The sequence below is a fragment of the Geotrypetes seraphini genome, chromosome 5 (genome assembly GCF_902459505.1).
Source record: "Geotrypetes seraphini chromosome 5, aGeoSer1.1, whole genome shotgun sequence".
Lineage (NCBI taxonomy): Eukaryota > Metazoa > Chordata > Amphibia > Gymnophiona > Dermophiidae > Geotrypetes > Geotrypetes seraphini.
Genome location: NC_047088.1, coordinates 181,769,878 through 181,791,995, shown reverse-complemented (window position 1 = coordinate 181,791,995; position 22,118 = coordinate 181,769,878). Strand labels below are relative to the sequence as shown.

Here is a 22,118-nt window from a genome sequence, read left to right as displayed (position 1 = left end):
CAAGCAAAGACCTCTGATGTGGCTTGCTTTCACGTCCAGAGGTGCATTTTCCTTGATGTCTTCCTCACCAGAGTGAGCTGCGGCACCAGTGATATGGGCATCCACCTCCCCCCTTCCCCCCCCCCAGGTATCAGTGCAGTCTTTTAAAGAGAAGCTCAGTGTTTTCTTTAAATTAGAATTTGGGAACCACTCCCATATCGGCTCCTCCTGACCCGGCCCAGCCTGAGCATCACTCCATACCAGGTGCAGGTACTGAAACTGCCTCATTGGTACCGCCTCGACGACGCCAATCATCGAGTCATGCTTCTCGACACCGTTCTTTGAGGCATCGATCTACTTCGCCGAAGCATCACTCCTCAAAGCTTCAGTCCCCTACATTGAAGCAGCACTCTTCACATTCACTGAAACTTTGCTTCTCACCTTCACCGAGATGTCGCTCCTCCTCTTCACCAAAGCATCAGTCTTCACCTGCACCAAAACATCAGCTTTCATCATCGCCAAGACGTTGGTCATCGAAGCATCAGTCACCTTCTCCAAAGCATAGTTCTTCTAGGTTCCGTTCAGCTTCTCCGAAGCGTATACAAAAACAATATTGTGCTTCTGGGCACAGATATAGTCGCTCCAGACATTTATCTCCACATCCTCTATCTTCAAAATCTGGGAAACATGTTACCAAATCTAAGCATCTTTCTCCTACACACTCGGACAAGTGTAAGCTATCTGCATCACCTGCTTCTTCAATGCGGTACCATTCCAAGAGGCGGTACCCTTCTTCCATTCCTGAAGATTCGGATCTTCATTTTCAGTGTGCTCATGGGGCTTCACCTTCCTCCACAAAAGTTTATTGTTCCCAAGCAGAGTGTTCTCATCGTTCCACTTCTCATCGGTAACCTTCACCTTCGGAATCTGTCTCATTTACCTGCTTCATTAGGCAGATGGATAAGGACCTTGAGATAAAGATGGAAGCAGACTCTAAATATTCAAAAGAGTATATGGAAGAGTTCGAAATCAAACATCCTCCTAAAGAATTGCTGAAGCTTCCTATGAATGGCATCCAGAAGCACACCTTTCGTAAGAATTTGGAAACCCCATGCTCTGTGCCAGCAACCCCTAGGAAACTGGACTCTCAGTATAAAATTATTCCTTGTCTGGGTTTCGAAAAAATCCAGTTGTCTCACCAGTCTCTGATAGTGAAGTCTACGCTGAAGAAGTCGGCCCCTTCTAATGTTTACACTACGGTACCTCCAGGACAAATATGGGAAGCGGTTATACCAAAACTCAATTTTGGCCAATAGAGTCTTAAATTATAATTTTTACTTCACCTCATATTTGAAATACTGGATTAAGACCATGCCAACCTATTTCAAATACCTGCTTTCACATAGTCTACCGGATTTCAAACATATGTACCACTCTCTCACACAGATCCGGCAGCATCTGGTACAATCCTCCTATGATGCTTTTGAGCTATCATCCAGAGTTTCAGCAATCTCAGTAGCCATGAGAAGACTGGTGTGGCTAAGAGTGGAAGATATGGACCCTAACCTCCAAGACCGGTTAGCCAGCATTCCATTCCTGGGGGAAAATGCAACCAAAAAGCTCTCTGAGCATGAAAAATCTTTTAACTCCTTGCTAAGACCAAAATCTAAGTCTTCAGCCTCTAAAGTGTGCAAACCTTCTTCATTGTACCAGAGGCGTTATACCTCAAAGTCTGTGCCTTTGTCTAGACCACCGCAGAAAAAACAACGCCAGCAACATCCTCAGAAGGCTCAGACCCCTGCTGCTTCCAAGGCAAATCAGCCTTTTTGACCATCTAATGCAGAGCATAACTTCAATCAGTATATCTCTGTCTCCCCCTCTTCCCATCAGAGGTCATCTAATCCATTTTTATCATCGCTGGAAATTAATCACTTCCAATCTCTGGGTTCTCACAATCATACAAGAAGGTTATTCTCTTCATTTCTTTCACACTACCCCAGATCACCCACTAAGAGAGTTTCCTTCCAACCCTCTTCAGGCCTCCCTTCTCCAGGAAGTCGAAGTTTTGCTCGTTCTCAATGCCATCGAGAAGGTTCCTTTGGACCAGTGGAACAAAGGGTTTTATTCCTGGTATTTCCTTGTCCCCAAGAAGACGGGAGGTCTCCGACCTGAGGAAAGATTGAGGAAAAAGACCCTCAGGAGAGACATTGTGTTAATGAAACATGACTTACAATGAGACCTATCAATTGTGCAAAGTATGCATTTTTTTCAGCACAAACAATACTTTTGCAAAAAGACTTCATCTTTGCCCTAGAAGCTGACAATTATCTGCTGATTGTGTTGCACTTGACAGATATTCTATTAAAGGACTTTCCAAGAAATATTTGGGTCACAAGAAAGCCACAATAACAGGTCAAGATGACAATGAAATGAGCTATAGATAAAACTGCTGATGCTACAATCAAACTTAGGAGGGAGGGGGCTCACCCTCAGGGATCATTGACCTTAGTATTAAGAATGCACTGTCAGGGGAAATAGAAAAGTCATATTTAGCACCAAGTAGTCTTGTAATAATTCAAAGTTATTTGTGCAACAGCCAATCATTGAATTGCAAATTATGATAACTAATTATAATATAATTATGTAACCAATGGCTATGCAATGTGCAATCAGTAGCTTTGTAGTGCCCCATCCTTCCAGGCTAAGGGCTAGGATATAAAAGAACAAGGAGACCTATGTATATTATAACAGATTGGGCATCTCAGATGTGCCGGTACTCTGAGTGCTTTTCCCCTCCGTTAGGCTTAACTGCTGTTACATTGTCCTTTCTTGGGATCATATATCTTGTAAGCTGACTCTTGATTTTTATTAAACTTACCTATATTTTACAGCAATTGAGTTGTTGGTGTGAGGTCATTTAAATGCATTGGGGACTTAGCAGCGGTCTTCAGACCGATATTGGATCTCAGCGCTCAACAAATTTCTCGTCAAAGAAAAATTTTGGATGCTGTCTCTGGCAAAATTGTATCCCCTTCTGGATCACAACGATTGCTTATGCTCTCTTGATCTCAAGGAGGCTTGCACTCACATCCCCATTCACCCAGCCTCTTGCAGGTTTCTCAGATTTCAGGTGGTAAATCACGATTACCAATATAAGGTGCTACTTTTCAGCCTTGCATCATCTCCCAGAGGTTTTACCAAGTGCCTGGTAGTAGTAGCAGCAACTTTACGATATCATGGACTCTAGGTTTTTCCGTATCTGAGCAATTGGCTCAAAGACCCTATGTCTCAAGGAGTTACTGTAGCGACACAACAGACTGTCTTGTTCCTGCAAAATTTGGGATTCGAAATCAACTTTCCCAAATCTCAGCTGCAGCCTTTTCAGACTCTTCAATTTATTGGAGCTCTTCTAGATACTGTACAACTCAGAGCATTCCTTCCTCAGCAGCGTCATGATGCTCTGGTACAACTTTGTCACTAAGTGTCCATCCTTCCTTCACTCTCAGCGAGACACATGATGGTTCTCCTAGGTCACATGGCCTCTACAATTCACGTGACTCCTTTTGCCAGACTTCACCTAAGGATTCCTCAGTGGACGCTGGCCTTTCAATGGTCACAAGCTCTCGATCCACTCTCACAGCACATTACAGTGACATCTTCTCTTCAGAAATTTCTTCAATGGTGGATGCTCTCTTCCAATCTTTCCAGAGGTTTGCGGTTTCAAACGCCCCCTCATGACAGATTCTCACACAGGTTCTCATGACAGATTCCTCAACCTAAGCTTGGGCTCATCTAGATGGTCTCTGTACTCAAGGGCATTGGTCCACCACAGATTGTCAAAATCACATAAATCTGTTGGAACTCAAAGTGATCTTCAGTGCTCTCAAGGCTTTTCAGCATCTTCTTCCAGATCAAGTCATTCTCCTTCGTACAGACAATCAAGTAGCCATGTACAACAAGCAGGGAGGAACAAGATCCCTTCTCCATTGCCAGGAGACTCATAAGATTTAGAATTGGGCAATCCCTCACAACATTTTTCTGAGAGTTGTCTATATTCAAGGAGAGAAAAACTCACTGGCAGACAAATTAAGCCACATTCTGCAACCTAAAGAATGGCCGCTAAATTCATCAACTCTCCATCAAATTTTTTTTTTCTTAATGGAGAACTCTTGAAATAGACCTTTTTGCGTCTCCCCACAACAAGCTGCCCCAGTTCTGTTCCAGACTCTGCTCTCCTCATCGCCTGGAGGCAGAGGGGTAGTGATCAATGGAGGAAAGGGATGTTACTAGTGATGTGCCTCAAGGTTCTGTTCTTCGGCCCATTCTTTTTAACATTTTTATAAACGACATTGCTGAAGGGTTGTCGGGTAAGATTTGCCTCTTTGCTTATGTTACGAAAATCTGCAATAGAGTAGACATGCTGGATGGTGTGAATAACATGAAGAAAGACCTGGCGAAGCTTGAAGAATGGTCTGAAATTTGGCAGCTAAAATTTAATGCTAAGAAATGCAAGCAAGGTCATGCATTTGGGCTGCAAAACCCAAGGGAACAGTACAGATTAGGGAGTGAAGAGCTTTTGTGCACGACAGAAGAGCGGGACTTGGGTGTGATTGTATGTGATTGTATGATCTTAAGGTGGCCAAATAGGTTGAAAAGGTGATGGCGAAAGCTAGAAGGATGCTAGGTTGCATAGGGAGAGGTATAGCTAGTAGGAAAAAAGAGGTATAAGACTTTGGTGAGACCTCATTTAGAATATTGTGTATAATTCTGGAGGCCGCACATTCAAAAAAATATAAAAAGGATGGAGTTGGTCCAGAGGAAGGCTACTAAAATGGTATGTGGTCTTCATCATAAGGCGTATGGGAACAGACTTAAAGATCTTAATCTGTATTCTTTGGAGGAAAGGCGGGAGAGGGGTGATATGATAGAGACGTTTAAATACCTACGTAATGCATGAGTCTAGTCTCTTTAATTTGAAAGGAAACTCTGCAATGAGAGAGCATAGGATGAAGTTAAGAGGTGATAGGCTCCGGAGTAATATAAGGAAATACTTTTTTACAGAAAGGATGGTAGATGCATGGAACAGTCTCCCAGAAGAGGTGGTGGAGACAGAGACTGTGTCTGAATTCAAAAGGGCCTGGGACAGGCACATGGGGGTCTCTCGAAAAGATAAAGAGATGATGATTACTGCGGATGGGCAGACTGGATGGGCCATTTGGCCTTTATCTGCCATCATGTTTCTATGTTTCTACTGGAATGGACGAACAAATTTCTCTATGCATTCCCTCCATTTCCACTTATTCTCAAGACACTTGTCAAACACAAACAACAACATGCCACTATGATTCCGATAGCTCCTCGGTGGTCCAGACAACCTTGGTTTTCCCTTCTACTTCAACTCGGCAGCAAGGAATCTCTTCTTCTGCCAATATTTCCATCTCTGCTTACACAGAGTCACAGTTCTCATCTTCATCCCAACCTGCAGTCTCTACATCTGACAGCTTGGTACCTTTTAGCATAACTTCAAACCTTCAGTTTTCACAATCTGTCAGGGACATTTTGGATGCTTCCAGAAAACCCACCAGAAGACAATGTTACACTCAGAAATGGACTGGGTTTTCTGCTTGGTGCGATCTTCATTACCAGGAGCCTCAGTCTACCTCCTTGTCTTCAGTTCTGGATTATCTATTTCATTTATCTCAGTCTGGCCTCAGATCCACCTCTGTTAGAGTCCATCTCAGTGCAATTACCAAGTTTCCAAGTTATATTAAAATTTGTTATCCCGCTTATCAGATTTCTAAGCGGCTTACAGTAATAAATACATTGTCAAGTTCAAAATATCAATAAAGAAATTTAAAAAAAAAATAAAATTATAAAACAATAGTCATTACATGACGGTATAAATATACATTTAGACATTATAGACTGACTTAGATTAGAGAAGGTAGAAGAGGAGAAATACAATATTGAATAGGACAGGAAGACATAGCATTACTGCTTTTCATCAACTGTTAGATGGAAAACCTCTTTCTGCTCATCCTGTGGTTTCCAGATTTATGAAAGGACTTTTCAATGTCAAACTTCTCAATGTCGTACTTGCTAAATTAATGAAACCTCCATTTGAACCAGTGTCTACAGCTCATCTTAAATATCTCACTTGGAAAGTAGTCTTCCTCATCTCTGCTCGCTGAGTCAGTGAGCTACAAGCTTTGGTAGCGGACCCACCATTTATGGTCTACCATCATAACAAACCACACTCATCCAAAATTCTTACCCAAAGTTATTAACCGAATTTCATCTCAGTCAATCAATCGTGCTTCCAGTGGTTTTTCCCAAACCTCATTCTCATCCTGAAGAAGCAGCTTTTCATACTCTGGACTGCAAGCGTGCTTTGGCCTATTATTTGCAAAGGACTAAATCAAATAGGTCGTCTCCTCAACTTTTTATCTCCTTTGATCCAAACAAGTTGGGACATCTAGTTTCCAAGAGGACAATTTCCAACTAGTTGGCTGCTTGCATCTCGTTTTGTTATGCTCAGGCTGGGCTGCACTGGAAGGTCGAGTCACAGCCCACACTTAGAGCAGAGCTATAGCAACTTCAGTTGCTTTCCTTAGATCCACTTCTATTGATGAAATATTCAAAGCTGCTACTTGGTCCTCGGTTCATACCTTTACTTCTCATTACTGTCTGGAATCCTTTTCCAGAAGGGATGGCCACTTTGGCCAAACAGTATTACAAAATTTATTTTCCTAAACACCAACACTCCCACCATCCCATGCTGATTAGCTTGGAGGTCACCCATACTTGAGAATATTCTGCCTGCTTGTCCTGGGATAAAGCACACTTACTTACCATAACAGGTGTTATCCAGGAACAGCAGGCAGATGTTCTCACAACCCACCCACCTCCCTGGTTGGCTTCTTGGCTGGCTATCTGAACTGAGGAGACGTGTGCCCTACATCAGGTGGGAAGGTACTCATGCATGCGCGGTGCGGTCAGTCGCAAACTTTCTAAAGTTCTTCAAGCAAAAAGAGCTGTCCACATCGGAGCTCTGTGGATGATATCGCCCATACGTGAGAATAACTGCCTGTTGTCCCTGGATAACACCTGTTACGGTAAGTAACTGTGCTTTATCTGGGGACAACAGGCATATATTCTTACATCCCTCCCACGTCCTCTGGTTGGCTTCTTAGCTTGCTTACAGAACTAAGGTATCACGAGCCGGCGCTGGGCGAGAAGGCATTCGTGCATGTGCGGTGCAGGCAGTCACAAAGTTTCTAAAAATTTAGTGGCAATCCACTTTTACCACTGTCCATACCGGGCTGTGTGGATGACATCACCCATATGTAAGAATATCTGCCTGCTGTCTCCGGATAACACTTCTTATGGTAAGTAACTCTGCTTTCTATGCAGAAACAGCTTTAGAAAATTATGATCATTAAGAGGAACTTTCAAACTGATGACAGCAAGGAATTAAGGCCCAAAAATCTAGGAGAGCTTAGTGAACTAGAATGATTAAACACAAGTGTTCATTCTATTTGCATATGTATCCCCCACACCCTCCCAGCAAAAGCATAAATTTTTGTATCTACACTTTTAAGAGTCCTGAGGTTTGGCCAGAATACTAGTGTAAACAGAATTCTTCAGTAAAATGTAGATACCAGTGAAATAACACTTCTGGTTTGTGCTGGATGAAATTGCTATGTAGATTGTTTGTTTGACAGTGCAAATAAGAATCCAGTCCCTCTGCTCACTTAAGCTAATACATTATGTATATTGCTTGAACAAATAGCATTCCTTGGGACCTATGGACTATGAAAGTCTGCAGCAAGAACTTGTTCTAAAAGAGACATTATGGAAAAAAGTGTCACCTGAGTCACATGAGGACACCTCTACAACCGTAGTGTATAGAATGTAAAGTCTGGGAGAGAGAACCTAAAGAAATGGGCTTCGGTGTGTGTTTAAGCATCCATAGTTTCTTTTGAAGCTGTTCTGAGCTATTTATTTTCTCTGAATTTTGTGTTTTTGGATATAACGTATGTATATTCTTGACTGTGCCTATGCTATCACACCGGAAACCTGATTTGTAAGCTTTTGTTTGCCAGAACTGGTTGATGAAATGCAAAACTACAGTCAAAAAGGTATAAGGCTGCAGTTAAGCCTTTTGGGACAGAGTATTTGGATATGTGATGCAAGCGTTTTAAGCACTTAATTCCAAATGGGATACTTTGCTTTAAGACAAGGGTGTTCATCCTCAGTCCCTGAGAGTCACAATCCAGTCAGGTTTTCAGGAATTCCCGAATGAATATGAGTGAGATCTGTTTGTGTGCATTGTTTTCATTGTATATAAATAGATCTCATGCATATTCATTGTGGAAATCCTGAAAACTTGACCTTGTAAGGGTTGAGGTTAATCCACCCCTGCTTTAGGAGCTATGATAGCAGCAGGTCTTAGCCACAGGTTTTCTGTATTTCAAGTTTCAGTCTTGCTGAAGGCCTTGATCTTGAAGTATTCTAAATGTTTTTGGGAAGGTAAAAGGAAAACTCTATCAATATAGCATAATGTCACCCCTGACTAGTCAGAAAGCAAGGATTAGCTTTCAAGGATAGGTATTCCATGTTATTGCTAATGAAAAACAGAAATTAGCATATGGAATGTACACTATCCACCAGCAATGGGTTTAAAAAGAAACTGATGAGTTTAAAAAAAGAATTGGTGGAACTTTTTAACCATATTTTCTGAATTCACATAATTGCCATCAGCCTTGAGCTTTTCAAACAGTATTCTTTGGTTGTTCTCCAAGGGCCCAGGTTGTACTAAGCTTTTTCCCTATACACACACCAAATGAGAGAGCCCTTAGTACAGTGGTCTTCATTAATTTTTAAGCTGGGGCCACTTTGGATCCTAATGAGCTTAAGGAGAGCCACTAAATATTTTCCTATGTAGGGCCACCACACTGCTGACATCCATCCCTAAAGCCTACCTTCAGACTTCATTGGGAAGTATTTTCAAGGTTGTGACCATTTCCAAATGCATTCTCTTGTCTATTGAGAGATGCCTTGTCCTTCAAACATGTGCCCTTGCCCCCATCTACTTTCCCCTTTCTGTCCTGAGCCTGGGTAAGGAGGCAGAGTAGTAGAAAAAGAACAACTAGAAAGGCAATGAGGGCCGCCAAAAAGGTTTCCCTGGGCTTTGCATTGAAGAACACTTTCTTAGTAAATTAGATTTTAAAATTACAGTATTAACTTTCATAGTTCCACTGAAGACATTATCATGCCCACTCTGGTTCTCCTTTTAAATTCTCTAAATTTGAACACCTTTTAAACATTAGGTACCCATATTGTTTTTTTAATCGTTTAACATGTATTAGAACAGGGGTATCAAAGTCCCTCCTGGAGGGCTGCAATCCAGTTGGGTTTTCAGGATTTCCCCAATGAATATGCATGAGATCTATTAGCATACAGTGAAAGCAGTGCATGCAAATAGATGTCATGCATATTCATTGGGGAAATCCTGAAAACCCGACTGGATTGCGGCCCTCGAAAAGGGACTTTGACACCCCTGTATTAGAATAACTCACCGCTAACATCTGTATGTATTAAGTCTCTACCTAAAACAGTTTCCTCACAAAAGCTGGGATACCAGTGATGTTTGTTGTCATACGGAATACTAATGCCATGATTCTAGGGCACTAAAGCTGCTGTGCTTTACTTTTCAGTTGTAATGTTACAAAGAATATGTTCGAAATATGCATGAAAACAGATTGGGTGGTAGTATTTTTAAATAGAGCCCCTTAACCAAGTATTTCAAATTAGTTGCCATAGCATCAGTAGGTTGACATACATTCCATTAGCTATAGATTATGATCCTTATAAGGAAGAATGCTTTTTTATTTAAAAAAAAAGTAATTAAGTTATGATATACACTTCTCCCTCGTCATTCGCAGGGGATACGGGCAGAGCCGGACCGCGAATGCCGAAAAACCACGATTATCCGGCTCTGACCTACCCCCACCTCCCTGCCACCTTCCCGGCCTTACCTGGTGGTCTAGAGGGTTTTCAGGGCAGGAGCGATCTTGCTACGCTCCTGCCCTGTGCAGATCGCCATTAGGAAATGGCTGTAGGGAGTTCCCGACGTAGTCCCTAGTTGGATATATTTGATGGTTAGCAAAAAAAAAAATAAGGTCCTAGTGTTTGACAGACTTTCTGCAGAGCCCTGTGGTATGATTTGCATTCTATAATTTCTATATCTGCATAGTGGAGAGCCTCACATTCAGTTCCATTAGGAAAGTAAACAATTGTGTATTTAACTCTTACCTGAAAAAGTAGTTGCCTTAACACCAAAGAAACAATGGATTTTTTTCACCAAAGAGAAAAACTAGTATTGGTAAACAAGTGCCTTTTTATTGCATAAAATAGATATGCCCTATCCCTTAAAAAAAAAAAGATCATAGGATTTTAGTTATAAATGTAGTTGAATTCCTGAATGTAGTCTTTACTGTCAGAACATTTTTCATATCAAAACATGTTTGTGCATATTTAGGAATTCTAAAGACCATCATTTTTCCCATGTCAAGGAAGGTAGATAATTGAAAGAGCACAAACAAGTATTTCTAGATGTTGTAGCAGTTCGTGATCAGTGTTGTAGCTTTTATAAATCAAAAACTGCTTGCATGATCTGGAACTATTGTATATCATAAGGTAAGATGTCTTGCAAGAATTTTCTCAGAAGCACCCAAAGGGAGGAGCCCCTCATGTTATAAGGATTAGATACATGATTTATTTCCACAAGTGTCTTACAAACAACAACACAACTAGCATGTTGCTGTGTTAATCTAAATGTATATCATAACTCTTTTCTGCAGAAAGCTAGTAATACATCTCGGTTCTAGAGAAGTGCTGTAGCTTGGAAGAAGACAAAAGAGAAAATAATTTCAACTTAAAAAGCAGAGAACTTGCCTAATAACAGCAGACCGGGAACCAGGGGGCTAAAATCAAATCCTTGTGATGTCGGGCAAGCTATTGCCTTGGGATGACCAAGGTGGTGCTAGCAACCTTGCCCATTTAAGGCCTGCCATTAAAACTGTCACGCTTATGTTGGTCTCCATAAACTATTCATGGCTTGAGAGAGCTTCCTGAATGGCTCCCACGAATTCTCACACTCTGGCAATCCAGTTCCTGAGCTTAATTGTGCATTGATTAAAAATTGGACTTCTTAGTAACTTAATGGAATGTCCCCCTAGTTTTTGTGCATTTTGGAAGAATGAACAGGCTAGGTTTCCAAGAAATCCATGATGAATATGCATGAAAGATTTGCATGCACTGCCTCCTTGGTATGCAGATCTCTCTCATGCATATTCTGTATGGATATCCTGCAAAGCTGATCTGCCTGTGGATCTCAAGGACCAGAATTGATTAGCCCTGGTATAGACCTTTTTCATATTTTCCCTCAGTCATTTCTCCAAGCTGAAGAGCCTTGTCATGGCTAGCCTTTTTCATAGAGGAATTGATTTTATCAATTTGGTCACTTTTGGCTGTACCTTTTTCTGGTTTCACTTGTATCATTTTTGAGATACTATGACTGGAACCACGCACAGTACTCGGGTTCAGTCACATTATGGCGTTATACAGAGGTATGATATTCTTATTTTTATTTTCCATTCTCTTGCTGCACACTGACTTGTGAATTTCAGTGTATTGTCCATGAAGATTCTAGATTGTTTCTTTGGATTGTGAATGCCTAATATTCCACTTAAGGAAAACTAATCCAACCTTTAATAAACAAGGCTTCAGCTTTGAGAGAGAGCCTGTATGCCCAAGCCTTTTATAGTTGTAACACTCCATTGGTCTGCCCCAAACAAGTTAAATCATCCTTCTATATCTTGTGTCTGGTCTTACCAGGCAACCCACACTATACAAAAAGAATTTACAGCTCTCCAGTTCCCTACATATACATCAAAGGTCCTACTGTGACATGAGGCTATCAGCCCAGATAACAAATGACCCAGGACCCTTTTAAAGTACTATGTCTCCACCCATCTGACCCCTCCCCTTTAGGCTATAGTAACCCACCTCAAACAGGCTAAGGCTGCATCACTCCTTGCCGGCAGGCAAGAATATTCAAATTGGTGGTCCTTCCCCTTCACAATTCATCCCAGATTCCTAAGGCCCCTCCCCTTAAGGTATCTGAACCAATTGGAGTCTTAGGTCCCTCCCGGTGCATCCCAGGATGCACTGGGAATGGGAAGGCCTGCTATTTTGAAGAGGCGGGCTTGCCAGCAAGAAGGAGTGGGCATCCCTCTTCCCAGCTTTCTACAACAAGGTATAAGGGGGGAGGGGGGTTGGGGGCGTGCTTGAGCTGGGGAGGGTCTGACCTGACTCCCCCAGACCACCAGGGCCTTCTCCTGGGGGGACTTTGTGGTGGGAAGGGTCCAAAGGAAGGGGGGGCCTTGATGTTGGGAGGGGTAGTTCCAGGTTTTGGTCAGTCAGAGTTGTGGAGAGGTCTGGGTGGCCAAGGCAGGAGGGAGTGGTATCCCTCCTGCTGACATTTTTTGGTAAGTTGTTGGAGAGGGGAGCTATCAGGGGGCGAGGATAGGGTCCAGGTAGCTGAGGCAGGAGAGAGTGGCTGTCCCTCCTGCCTCTCTCTTTATTTTAGGGGCTGTCATCAGGGAAGGACGATCATGCCTTTTTTGTTAATTGGGACAGGTATTGTACGTGTGCAAGGAAAAAAACTCTTCCTGCCCCAGACAACTGAGTGGTAGGAGGCTGCTTCAGAGCTTCCCCTGCCACTCAATTGTTTGCGCTTCCCTTGCTGGCTCTGCACATGTGTGAAAGTTGCTTTTCCAGCAACTGGTGGGGTGGGATTATGGCCAACCTTCATAAAACTAATTTGCATGCAAAGTCAATTGAACATTGATCACCATTTTAAAATCAGACAATTAGCCAATAGTGACTCACACGATTTTAACGATGATTTTTAGTGCATCCAGGCGTGAATTACTGTGTCAGAAAGGAGTAGTTGTTCATATATTTACCAACTAGTTCAGTTGCACCCTATCTGAGATATGGAGAGGGAATAACAAAACCTAAATGTGGAATATTTTACAAGAGTTGGCAGCTTGAAGAAGAGAGAAAAGATAGGTAGATTTAGGGCAATGTCTTTAATTATCTTTGCTCCTCTACTCCACATATCACCTGGGAACAGACCATTGCCATCTGAAACTCAAATCACATGAGAGGGGGGTACAAGGCATTCACCAGTGATCTCATTGCCGCTTTTATGCACCTTTCACGAATCAATCCATCTTTGACTTGCCTCTCTTGCGGGTGGTAAATTATTTGGCATGTTTTCCAGATGTCATAGTTGCATGTTCCACTAGAATCTGCTCTCTCCTTGCTGCCCAAAATGAAGTATTGCACGTTGTGACCAAGCATGAATGGTGGATTCTGTTGTTTTGCTCACTAGATCGCAGATGAGATAATCCTCTTTTCTCCAGCAGCCCATCAAAGAAAAGTAGACTTTTTGCCTACATGAGCACCCCAGTTACTGGCAGTATCTGTGCAATCAGCAGTATAATAATAATAATTTTAATCTTATATACTGCCAAAGCCATATTAGTGCGAGGCGGTTTACAGTAAGAAGTGCTGGACAATCAGTGAAAAAATACAAATCACCAGTATCACTCACTTCTCCCATTAGTCTTTACTATACTCAAAGCTGAAATTTGGGCAGTCTTTTTGTTATAAAAACCTGGCAGTAGTATAAATGTTAGAGTAAATCTAAACTTCCAAGAGTTTTACTCGTGGAGGTGAATCTCCTGTTTTGCACTAGAGTAAATCTAAAGTCGTAAAGGTAAGGTAAATGCTGTACTTGTAACAATTCCAATGTACACATACTCCAGTCTTCTTTTCTTCGATCCTCAGAGGGCTTGTGGTTTATGTGAACCAAGTCACAAGGAACCTGATCGTCATAGGATCAATTTTTTTACCTTTTTTTAATTTTTATTTATATTTTTTAACTTTTAAACTTTAGCATACTTAACTTAATATTAGCTGTCGATATTTGGGAGCGCCTCTACCAACACGTACATGTTTCAAGAATACTTTTCTTCAGGGTTGAGGCTTCCTTATTCAATTAATGTGCTTCAAAGAAACCGCTCCTCTCCATAAGATATCATGGAGCGGTTTCTTTGAAGCACGTTAATTGAATAAGGGAGCCTCAACCCTGATGAAAAGTATTCTTGAAACATGTACGTGTTGGTAGAGGCGCTCCCAAATACCAACAGCTAATATTAAGTTAAGTATGCTAAAGTTTAAAAGTTAAAAAAATATTTTAAAAAGGTGAAAAAATTGATCCTATGACGATCGGGTTTCTTATGACTTGGTTCACATAAACCACAAGGGTTCTTTAGCCCTCTGAGGATCGAAGAAAAGAAGACTGGAGTATGTGTACATTGGAGTTGTAAATTAGAACCAGTCTCATGAGTAGCCTGTTATATTAAACCTATGTACTAGTAACAATGGCACTGCTTTAAGAAAATTTTAATTTGCATCTAAACCCCATACTGTGTTTGCCTGAAATAATAATATTAACTTCTTTACCCTCTTCAGGTAGTTTGGAAGTGTAATTCTAATTGAATAGAGCAGGGGTCCCCAAACCTGTCTTAGGGAAATCCCAACAAGGTTAGTTTTTCAGAATATCTACAATGAATATGCATGAGATTGATTTGCACTGCGTCCTTGGTGTGCAAATATTCATTGTTCATATCCATAAGAACATAAGAATAGCCATACTGATTCAGGCCAATGGTCCATCTAGCCTAGTATCCTGTTTCCACAGTGGCTAATCCAAGTCACAAGTACCTGGCAGAAGCCCAAGTAACAGCATTCCATGCTAGCAATCCCAGGTCAAGCAGTGGCTTCTCCCATGTTTGTGTTTTCCTGCAGGAACTTGTCCAAACCTTTTTATTAAACCCTGCTACGTTAACCACTGTTACCACTTTGACAACAAGTTCCTGAAAACCTGACTGGGTTCAGAACCCCTGTTCTAATGGGATTGAATCATGAGACCACAGTACAGAAATGTAGGTACTATTGGACAGGAAAGTGTATTTGTATATATACATAAGTACCCTTTTACAAAATTACTCCCATATTACTGCACATATATTCCAAAACGGGGGCAATTTTATAACAGGGCAGCTATAAAAATACTCTGTATTTTAAAAATTACATACTAGCATCATAAGGAGGCCTCTCAAAGCAAACATGCATGTATCATGTAAAAGCATGTGTTGTCTTTCTGTGCACATACTTTAATGCATGTATATGCCTTAAAAATGTTATAAGAGCCATTTTCTGCACATAAAAATGTACAGGACATGCAGAAAATGCTTTTTTAAATTATCCCCTTAAATGTAGTTTTGGGGATGATAAACCTTTATCTGATAAGTCTGCATTTTTTGTTCAGTTGTTTTTTTCTATATGTATTTTTAGCAGGGTTTTGTCTAGTATTTAGGCCCTCTTGAAACCAGATGATGTGCAGTATATCCAGTGTAAGGCCTCCTTTTGCAAAGCTGCAGTAGCGGCTCTATTGTGGTAATTGTTTCAACGTCCATTAAATCCCTATGGGTATCTGTGATTACCGCAGCAGCAGCTGCTACTTCAGCTTTGTAAAATAAACCCTAAGTAATTTATATACTAGGTTAGAGTATGCACCAAAACAAACAGCGTTTACAAGATTAAAATAATCTATTAAAAGAATAAAAAATATGAAATATAAATAAATGTGATCACACAAAAATCTGATAGGCTTTGCTTTTACTTATTATAGTATAAATAACTCAGTTGATGTGAGAAGCCAGTAGAATATATAACAACAAAATCACAAAGGTAGTGCACTACCTTTATGATTTTGCTTCTACTTACAACTGCCTGCCTCAGGGGTTAAAAATCTCCATTATATAAATGTAAATTTTAAATATCATGGAGATATGATGCTACATTTTTGCAAATCAAACATGTTAACCACCTTAAAAACCATAGATAAACCCTGTGATTGCATGGTTAAAAGGATCAGAGTAGGACCATGAGCAACATACTTGAGTATTTATGTATAAAGATTTCTGCATTTTGATGGTATAAACCAGAGGTAGGCAATTCCGGTCCTCGAGAGCCGGAGCCAGGTCAGGTTTTCAGGATATCCACAATGAATAAATGAATATGTATGAGATGGATTTACATGCCATGCCTCCTTGAGATGCAAATCTATCTCATGCATATTTGTTGTGGATATCCTAAAAACCTGACCTGGCTCTAGCTCTCGAATACCGGAATTGCCTACCCCTGGTATAAACCAAAGCATGGCCCAGTTTGGTTTTGTGTACGTATATTTATTCTTTTTTTAAAAATTCATTTAATAAAATATAAGTGATACCTTATGTATATTGGGGGGGGGGGTTTCCTTTGGTTTTTAGCACACACACACACTTCTTGATTCTTGTTTCTAGTATGTCGCACCTAGCCTCTTCTCCTTTTTGCTTTTACTTGTGTTTGTACAGTTGTTTAACAGACAAATTTATGAAATGTACATTGTTTTTGAAAAATGTAAAATTCCTTTTTATTCAAAATTACTAGCTTTCTTAAAGGTTTGTCAGTTTATGGGCCCTTTTACTAAAGTGTGCTGAAATCTGAATGTAACATGTTTTAACATGGGACTTTCTTGTGACTAAACCCAGATTTAACATGGCACACTTAGGGCTTTTCTCTTTAATTGTGTGTTGTGCACTGGCATTAGCACACTAGTAGGCTGATGCTCAAAACTTGTCGCTGTATGGAGCATTGTCAGGAAATACTGCCAGAAACTTCCCAATCTAAGTTCAACACTAATGGCATACAAATTATATGTGTGCTATTAGCATTGAGCATTGGGAAGTTAAGGGGAAGGAGCATGCCTGGTGCATGCACACAAGTTGTGCAATAAGCTCAGCCAGGCAAACCCAAATATGGGGCATGTGCTAAGAGGTAAAAGCACATATTGGTGCCTGTTTCATTGTCTTTAAATATAAGCTTTCCAAGTTTTGTTTTGTTTTTACTTGAAAAACTTATATTTAAGCTGGAAATAAGTGCTAATATGTGCTTTTCAATTTAGGTTTGCTTTGACTCACCCACATTTGTCTCACTTCCACCCCTAGTGTTTTGAGGCTTTCAATGGCTTCCTTCTGCTTCCAAATTAAATTTTTTTAAAAACAATAGATTTACAGACCAAATCATGGGAAATCCGCTCTTCAAACTCCCTAATGCCTGCCCCGAGCAGGTGTTAGGTTTTAAGCAGTAAGAGTGACTTTATTTTCTGTGCTATTGTTCTCTGAGCATTCGGAGGAAATAGGAAATTTCCTCATCAACATCTGTTTGACTACATTTGCATGCTATTGGTGTTAATTTTGGGGGCACACATTATCCTCCCACACCAGAGCCCTCTGATGTTCTTCCCCTTTTTAGTTATATTTTATGTGCACACCCTTGATCCATTTGTTGGAAAAGGTGGTTAATAAAAAATAAATAAACCATTCTGTGTTTTCACTGGCAGTAGTGTTGCACTAATTGCCTTTAGTGCCAATGTTAGGTTTTGAGCATCTGCCCATAGATTTGCAAAAAAATGAATATGGGAGCACTTAACGCCTCCTATGTAGGAGGTGCTAAATACACCTGTGCTAAGTCTGCGTTATCTGATTAATACATGCTAATCAAAATCTGTTTGCAGTATGGTGCAGGAATGCCCACTCTGCCCATGACATGCTCCATGAAAAAATATATTTTTAGTTCTCATGCGCTTAGCATGCAAAAACACTTTAACATATTTTGCAAAAACCAGTTTCCTCATGCTAATGCCCTTTAGTAAAAGAGCCCTTTAGTTATGTCTACTTTTGGTAAATCTGAATGTGATTAAGCTTCAAAAATTATATAATCACAGTAGTCTTAATATGTATGTTGTTTTCTATTATTTATCTTCAAGGGGCCTGTTTTTTTTTATTTAGGATGTAAAATTTTAATCAAAGGTTTAATTGGGTTATTATGAAATATAAAGGGCCACATTTTCAAAGCATTTAGACGTACAAAGTATCATACATACTTTGAAAATGAGCCCCCAAATCCATTAAAATATTTAATTATATTTCAGACACTCCATAATAAATTGCCAGAAAGTGTTATACAAATCCGTATTGTACAATTTCTGTTTCTTATCCTTCAAGTCTTTTTTTTTTTTTAAAGAAATATTAGCATGTTTTTCTTTTTGTTGACATATCCAAAACCTCATTTGAAATGTAATTGCTTTCTACAACTGTTCCAGCATGTATATTTATATATCATTTATTTGAACAAATTATTTGTTCAATCACTTTCTGTTTTGCATTCTGTTATTTATGCATTTACTTTTGTTTCGTGTAAATAAATTTTAATTTTGAGCCCTAATTGTTTGTCCCTTTCTTTAACACACATTTTAAATTTTAATTTCCTTAAAACTGTATTTTTTGTTTGTTTGTTTTACTTAACGAAAAGGGTCTAAACACTTTTAAACATTTAAATATGAAGAGAGACTGAAAGGCCATAATTAGGGGGGAAAAAGCCAGTAGTTTCCCCTTGAGCATAGCCAGTGTGTGTGTATATATATTTAGTAGTAATATACATATCTAATACTTGGGTTCCATAACAAAGAATAGAATTGCATATACATTAATTCAATCTTAATTGCTAACTTTTACATGTTCTGAAACATGGGACCCATTAGTAAAGTATTTAGTATACTTTTACAGTAGTAAGGTATGACATGCATTTCTCCAAGTCTGCTGCAGTTAACATGATGGCAAGCCTAAGTATACCAATTGGTAAAGGGGGGGGGAGGTAAAAGTAGGCTTGTAGTACCAATTTTTTGTAATTGTACCTGCTGTAGAAGGTGATGTTCTAGGGTGCAGGATTTGAAGCTGCACACTTGTATATATGCTCTAAAACCTAAGGGCTCCTTTTACTAAGCTGCGATAGCGTTTTTAGCGTGTGCAGAATTGCCGCGTGTGCTAAACCCACGCTATGTGGCTAGAACTAACATCAGTTCAAACTGCTATCGCAGCTTAGTAAAAGAAGCCCTAAGTATCGTGCACCATTATAACTGCCAATTTATGCACATTCTAAGTAAATGTTTACTTTCCTATTGAAAATCTTGGAACGTCATTGTTTAAAATTATGCACTTACCTTTTTTACCCATGTGGATAATTATAAAATTACTCTGTTGAATCCATAAAGTAGCTAAACTTATTATTTTGGTGTCAATGGATTTACTATTTCATAATTGACACAGTACATCTTTTAATAAATAGCATTATCCTTAGACAAGCAAGCACCATATTCTCACATGTGGGTGACATCATCCACGGAGCCCCAGTACGGACAGTGGAAAGTGTAGTATCACTTTAAGCTTTAACAAGCTTTTAGACTGCCCGTACCGCACATGCGTGAGTGCCTTCCCAACTGATGCCAGCTCGTAAGATCATCAGTTTTTTGTTTTCCACTGAGTGAAGATGTATCTTTTCTTTCTCCCTTTTATATTTTATTTCAATCTTTTTCAAGTATTTCAAGTTTCTCTTCTACTACTTTTCTTTTGAAAACAAATGAGGAAAAGTAGAGAGGAAAAAAATGTTGGACTTTCCTAAAACTTCTTTTACTTAGCAGCCTTCACACAAATTTCTGTCCTGACTTTCCTACACTCCGTGATCATCGATGGATTTTTGGCTTTGTTTCTACTCTATCCCAGCTTGCCCTCTCTGATGTTATCTGGCTCCGGGGCTATAGGATGGAAGAAGGAAAACACTATTGATTAATGTCAAAGTTTTTTTTCTTTGTTTATTTCCATATATAGGTCTGGAGTCGGACTTCAATGACTGGGAATGGCCGATATTGGAGGACATAAATGCTTCCATTGGTGGCATATTAGCATCAAGTCTATTTGATGCATGCCTTCTGCAACCATGTCGACACAGATATATCTCAGTGACATCGATACTTCCATCTGCTTTCATCGGTGGCATATTAGCATCGAGTCTATTTGATGCATTCCTTCTGTACCGATGTTTAAACCATGTTGATGCAAATGCATTGCAGTGGACAGAGCCCTGCCTTTAAGCATCGAGACTGCTTGATGCATGGCCTTTGGGGTGATACAGGTTGTCATTTCTGAAGCACATTGCCTTTTCAGGCACTTACACTTCGAAGCCTGTGGCACTTTTAATACCATTGATAATGTATGGTTTTGGTGGTTCCTTATCATCGATGGACATCGATGCTGATTAAGATTTTATGCTGTTCTGTATCGGTAGAACCCCACCCACCCTGCAGTACCATTGATCTTCACTCTGTCAGGTATCGGTACATTTTCTGTAGACTGATCTCTACATCAGTGTCAGCAACCTCAATGGTGCCAGTTAGCCTAAGCATAGCTCTCATAAGGCTTCATAGTCCATCCACAAATGTCGTTCTCCTCAGTATTGATGTTTTTTTAAACACATCGATGCCAGTGCCATCCTTCTGTGCAGATTGGGTTCCTTACTGAGTGCGCAACCTGCCCCTCGGCACCCTTCAGCACCATTGATACCCGCTCAGGTATTGGTGCAGGATATTTGTTCCAGGATCTATGACTTTTTCTACTGCTTTGGTTACCTCAACTATGAGACTGTTCCTTTTCATCAGAGCACTACCGAGTACATAAGGTATTGACGCCGTCGATGATTCTCTTTATTGGTTCATCGATCATCAGTAAAACACCGATGTTCTTCACATCGAGGCTCTGCATGACACAGCATTCCATCTCTAGTTCCTATCACCTCTTAGCTTCATCCTATGCCCTCTCATTGCAGTTTCCTTTCAAATAAAAGAGACTCGACTCATGCACATTTACTCTAGGACCTAGGATTTCAAATTGGTCTTAGAATAATGATCTTAGAGTTCTACTGGGTTGATATTTAATTAGTATTTTATGTAGATAATCAGGAAGTAAAAGATGCCAGGCATTGAAAACTAGGAAAAGTAGCTTGAATTCAATCTGTTTAGTTATAGGCAGTTAGTGCAGCTCAAACAGAATTAGAGTAATATGGTCACAGATGTGTGCAGTGTTTTGAATTAGCTGTAGGCGTGATAAATTCACTATGCTTGACCCTAGAAATAATGTGTTACAGTAATCTAAGTGACTAGTAATGAAAGCATGAGTTAGTTTTGTTAGATTATTTACTGAGAGCACAGGTTATAGTTGCCGAAATAGTTTTAGATGGTAGAAGCACATTTTTACTACATGGCTTATTTGCAGAGTGAAGCTTAATTCAGAATTACAATGTATTCCTAGGGTTAAGAGTTCATGCTTCAGTTGGATGGGCTTGCTGGCTAGTTCAGGAAGTTTCCGTAATACTGAATGGCTATGTGATAGCCACATGGTGGAAGATTTTTCTGTGTTATCAATTAGGCTGTTGTCTGCAAGCCAGACGTTAAGATCAATCAGTTTGCTATTAAGGTCAAGAGAGAACTCCTTGGTTGTTACCCACAAATATAAGTAGTTGAGTATCATCCGCAAAGATGTGAAATTTGATCTCCCGTGACTCAAGTAATTATGCTAAAGGAACCAGATACAATTTAAAGAAAGTTGGTGATAATAAAGATCCTTGTGGAACACCTGACATAACAGATTTGCTGGCAGACCATTCATTGTTCCAATAAACCGAACAGGATTGACTAGTGAAGTAAGAAGTGAACATTGCAGATCTGTGGAATTCAAACCGAACTCTGTAAGTCTCTGGAGAAGTTTCAGGTGAGAGATTGTATCAAAAGCTGGAGTTAAATCTAGCTGGATCCATAAAGTATTAAAACCCAATTCAGCTTTGCATAGGATTTCATCCGTGAGGTCTAACAGTGATTTTGTACTATGATGACATCTGAATACGGATTTCCGGGAGTAGAAATATGATGGCAGATAATGGCCAAATGGCCCATCCGCAGTAACCATTACCTCTTCCTCTCTCTAAGAGATCTCACATGACTCACCCAGGCTTTCTTGAAATCAGACACAGTGTCTGTCTTTACCACCTCTACTGGGAGACTGTTC

General features: G+C 40.1%; 1 protein-coding gene across 3 annotated transcripts in view; it reads left to right on the top strand.

The window, feature by feature from the left end:
• Positions 1-22,118, top strand: part of GLS (glutaminase) — a 281,149-nt gene that overhangs the window by 212,065 nt on the left and 46,966 nt on the right. The window contains exons 15-16 of one of the 3 annotated variants that reach the window (XM_033944404.1): positions 7,772-7,932; positions 10,845-11,926. The exons of 1 other annotated variant lie outside the window; for it this stretch is intronic. In XM_033944404.1, coding sequence (XP_033800295.1) covers positions 7,772-7,897 — 126 coding nt within the window. In that variant the 3' untranslated portion in view covers positions 7,898-7,932; positions 10,845-11,926. Of the gene's footprint in view, positions 1-7,771; positions 7,933-10,844; positions 11,927-22,118 lie in introns of those variants that run through there. One more of the 3 variants, XM_033944405.1, reaches the window with a different exon arrangement.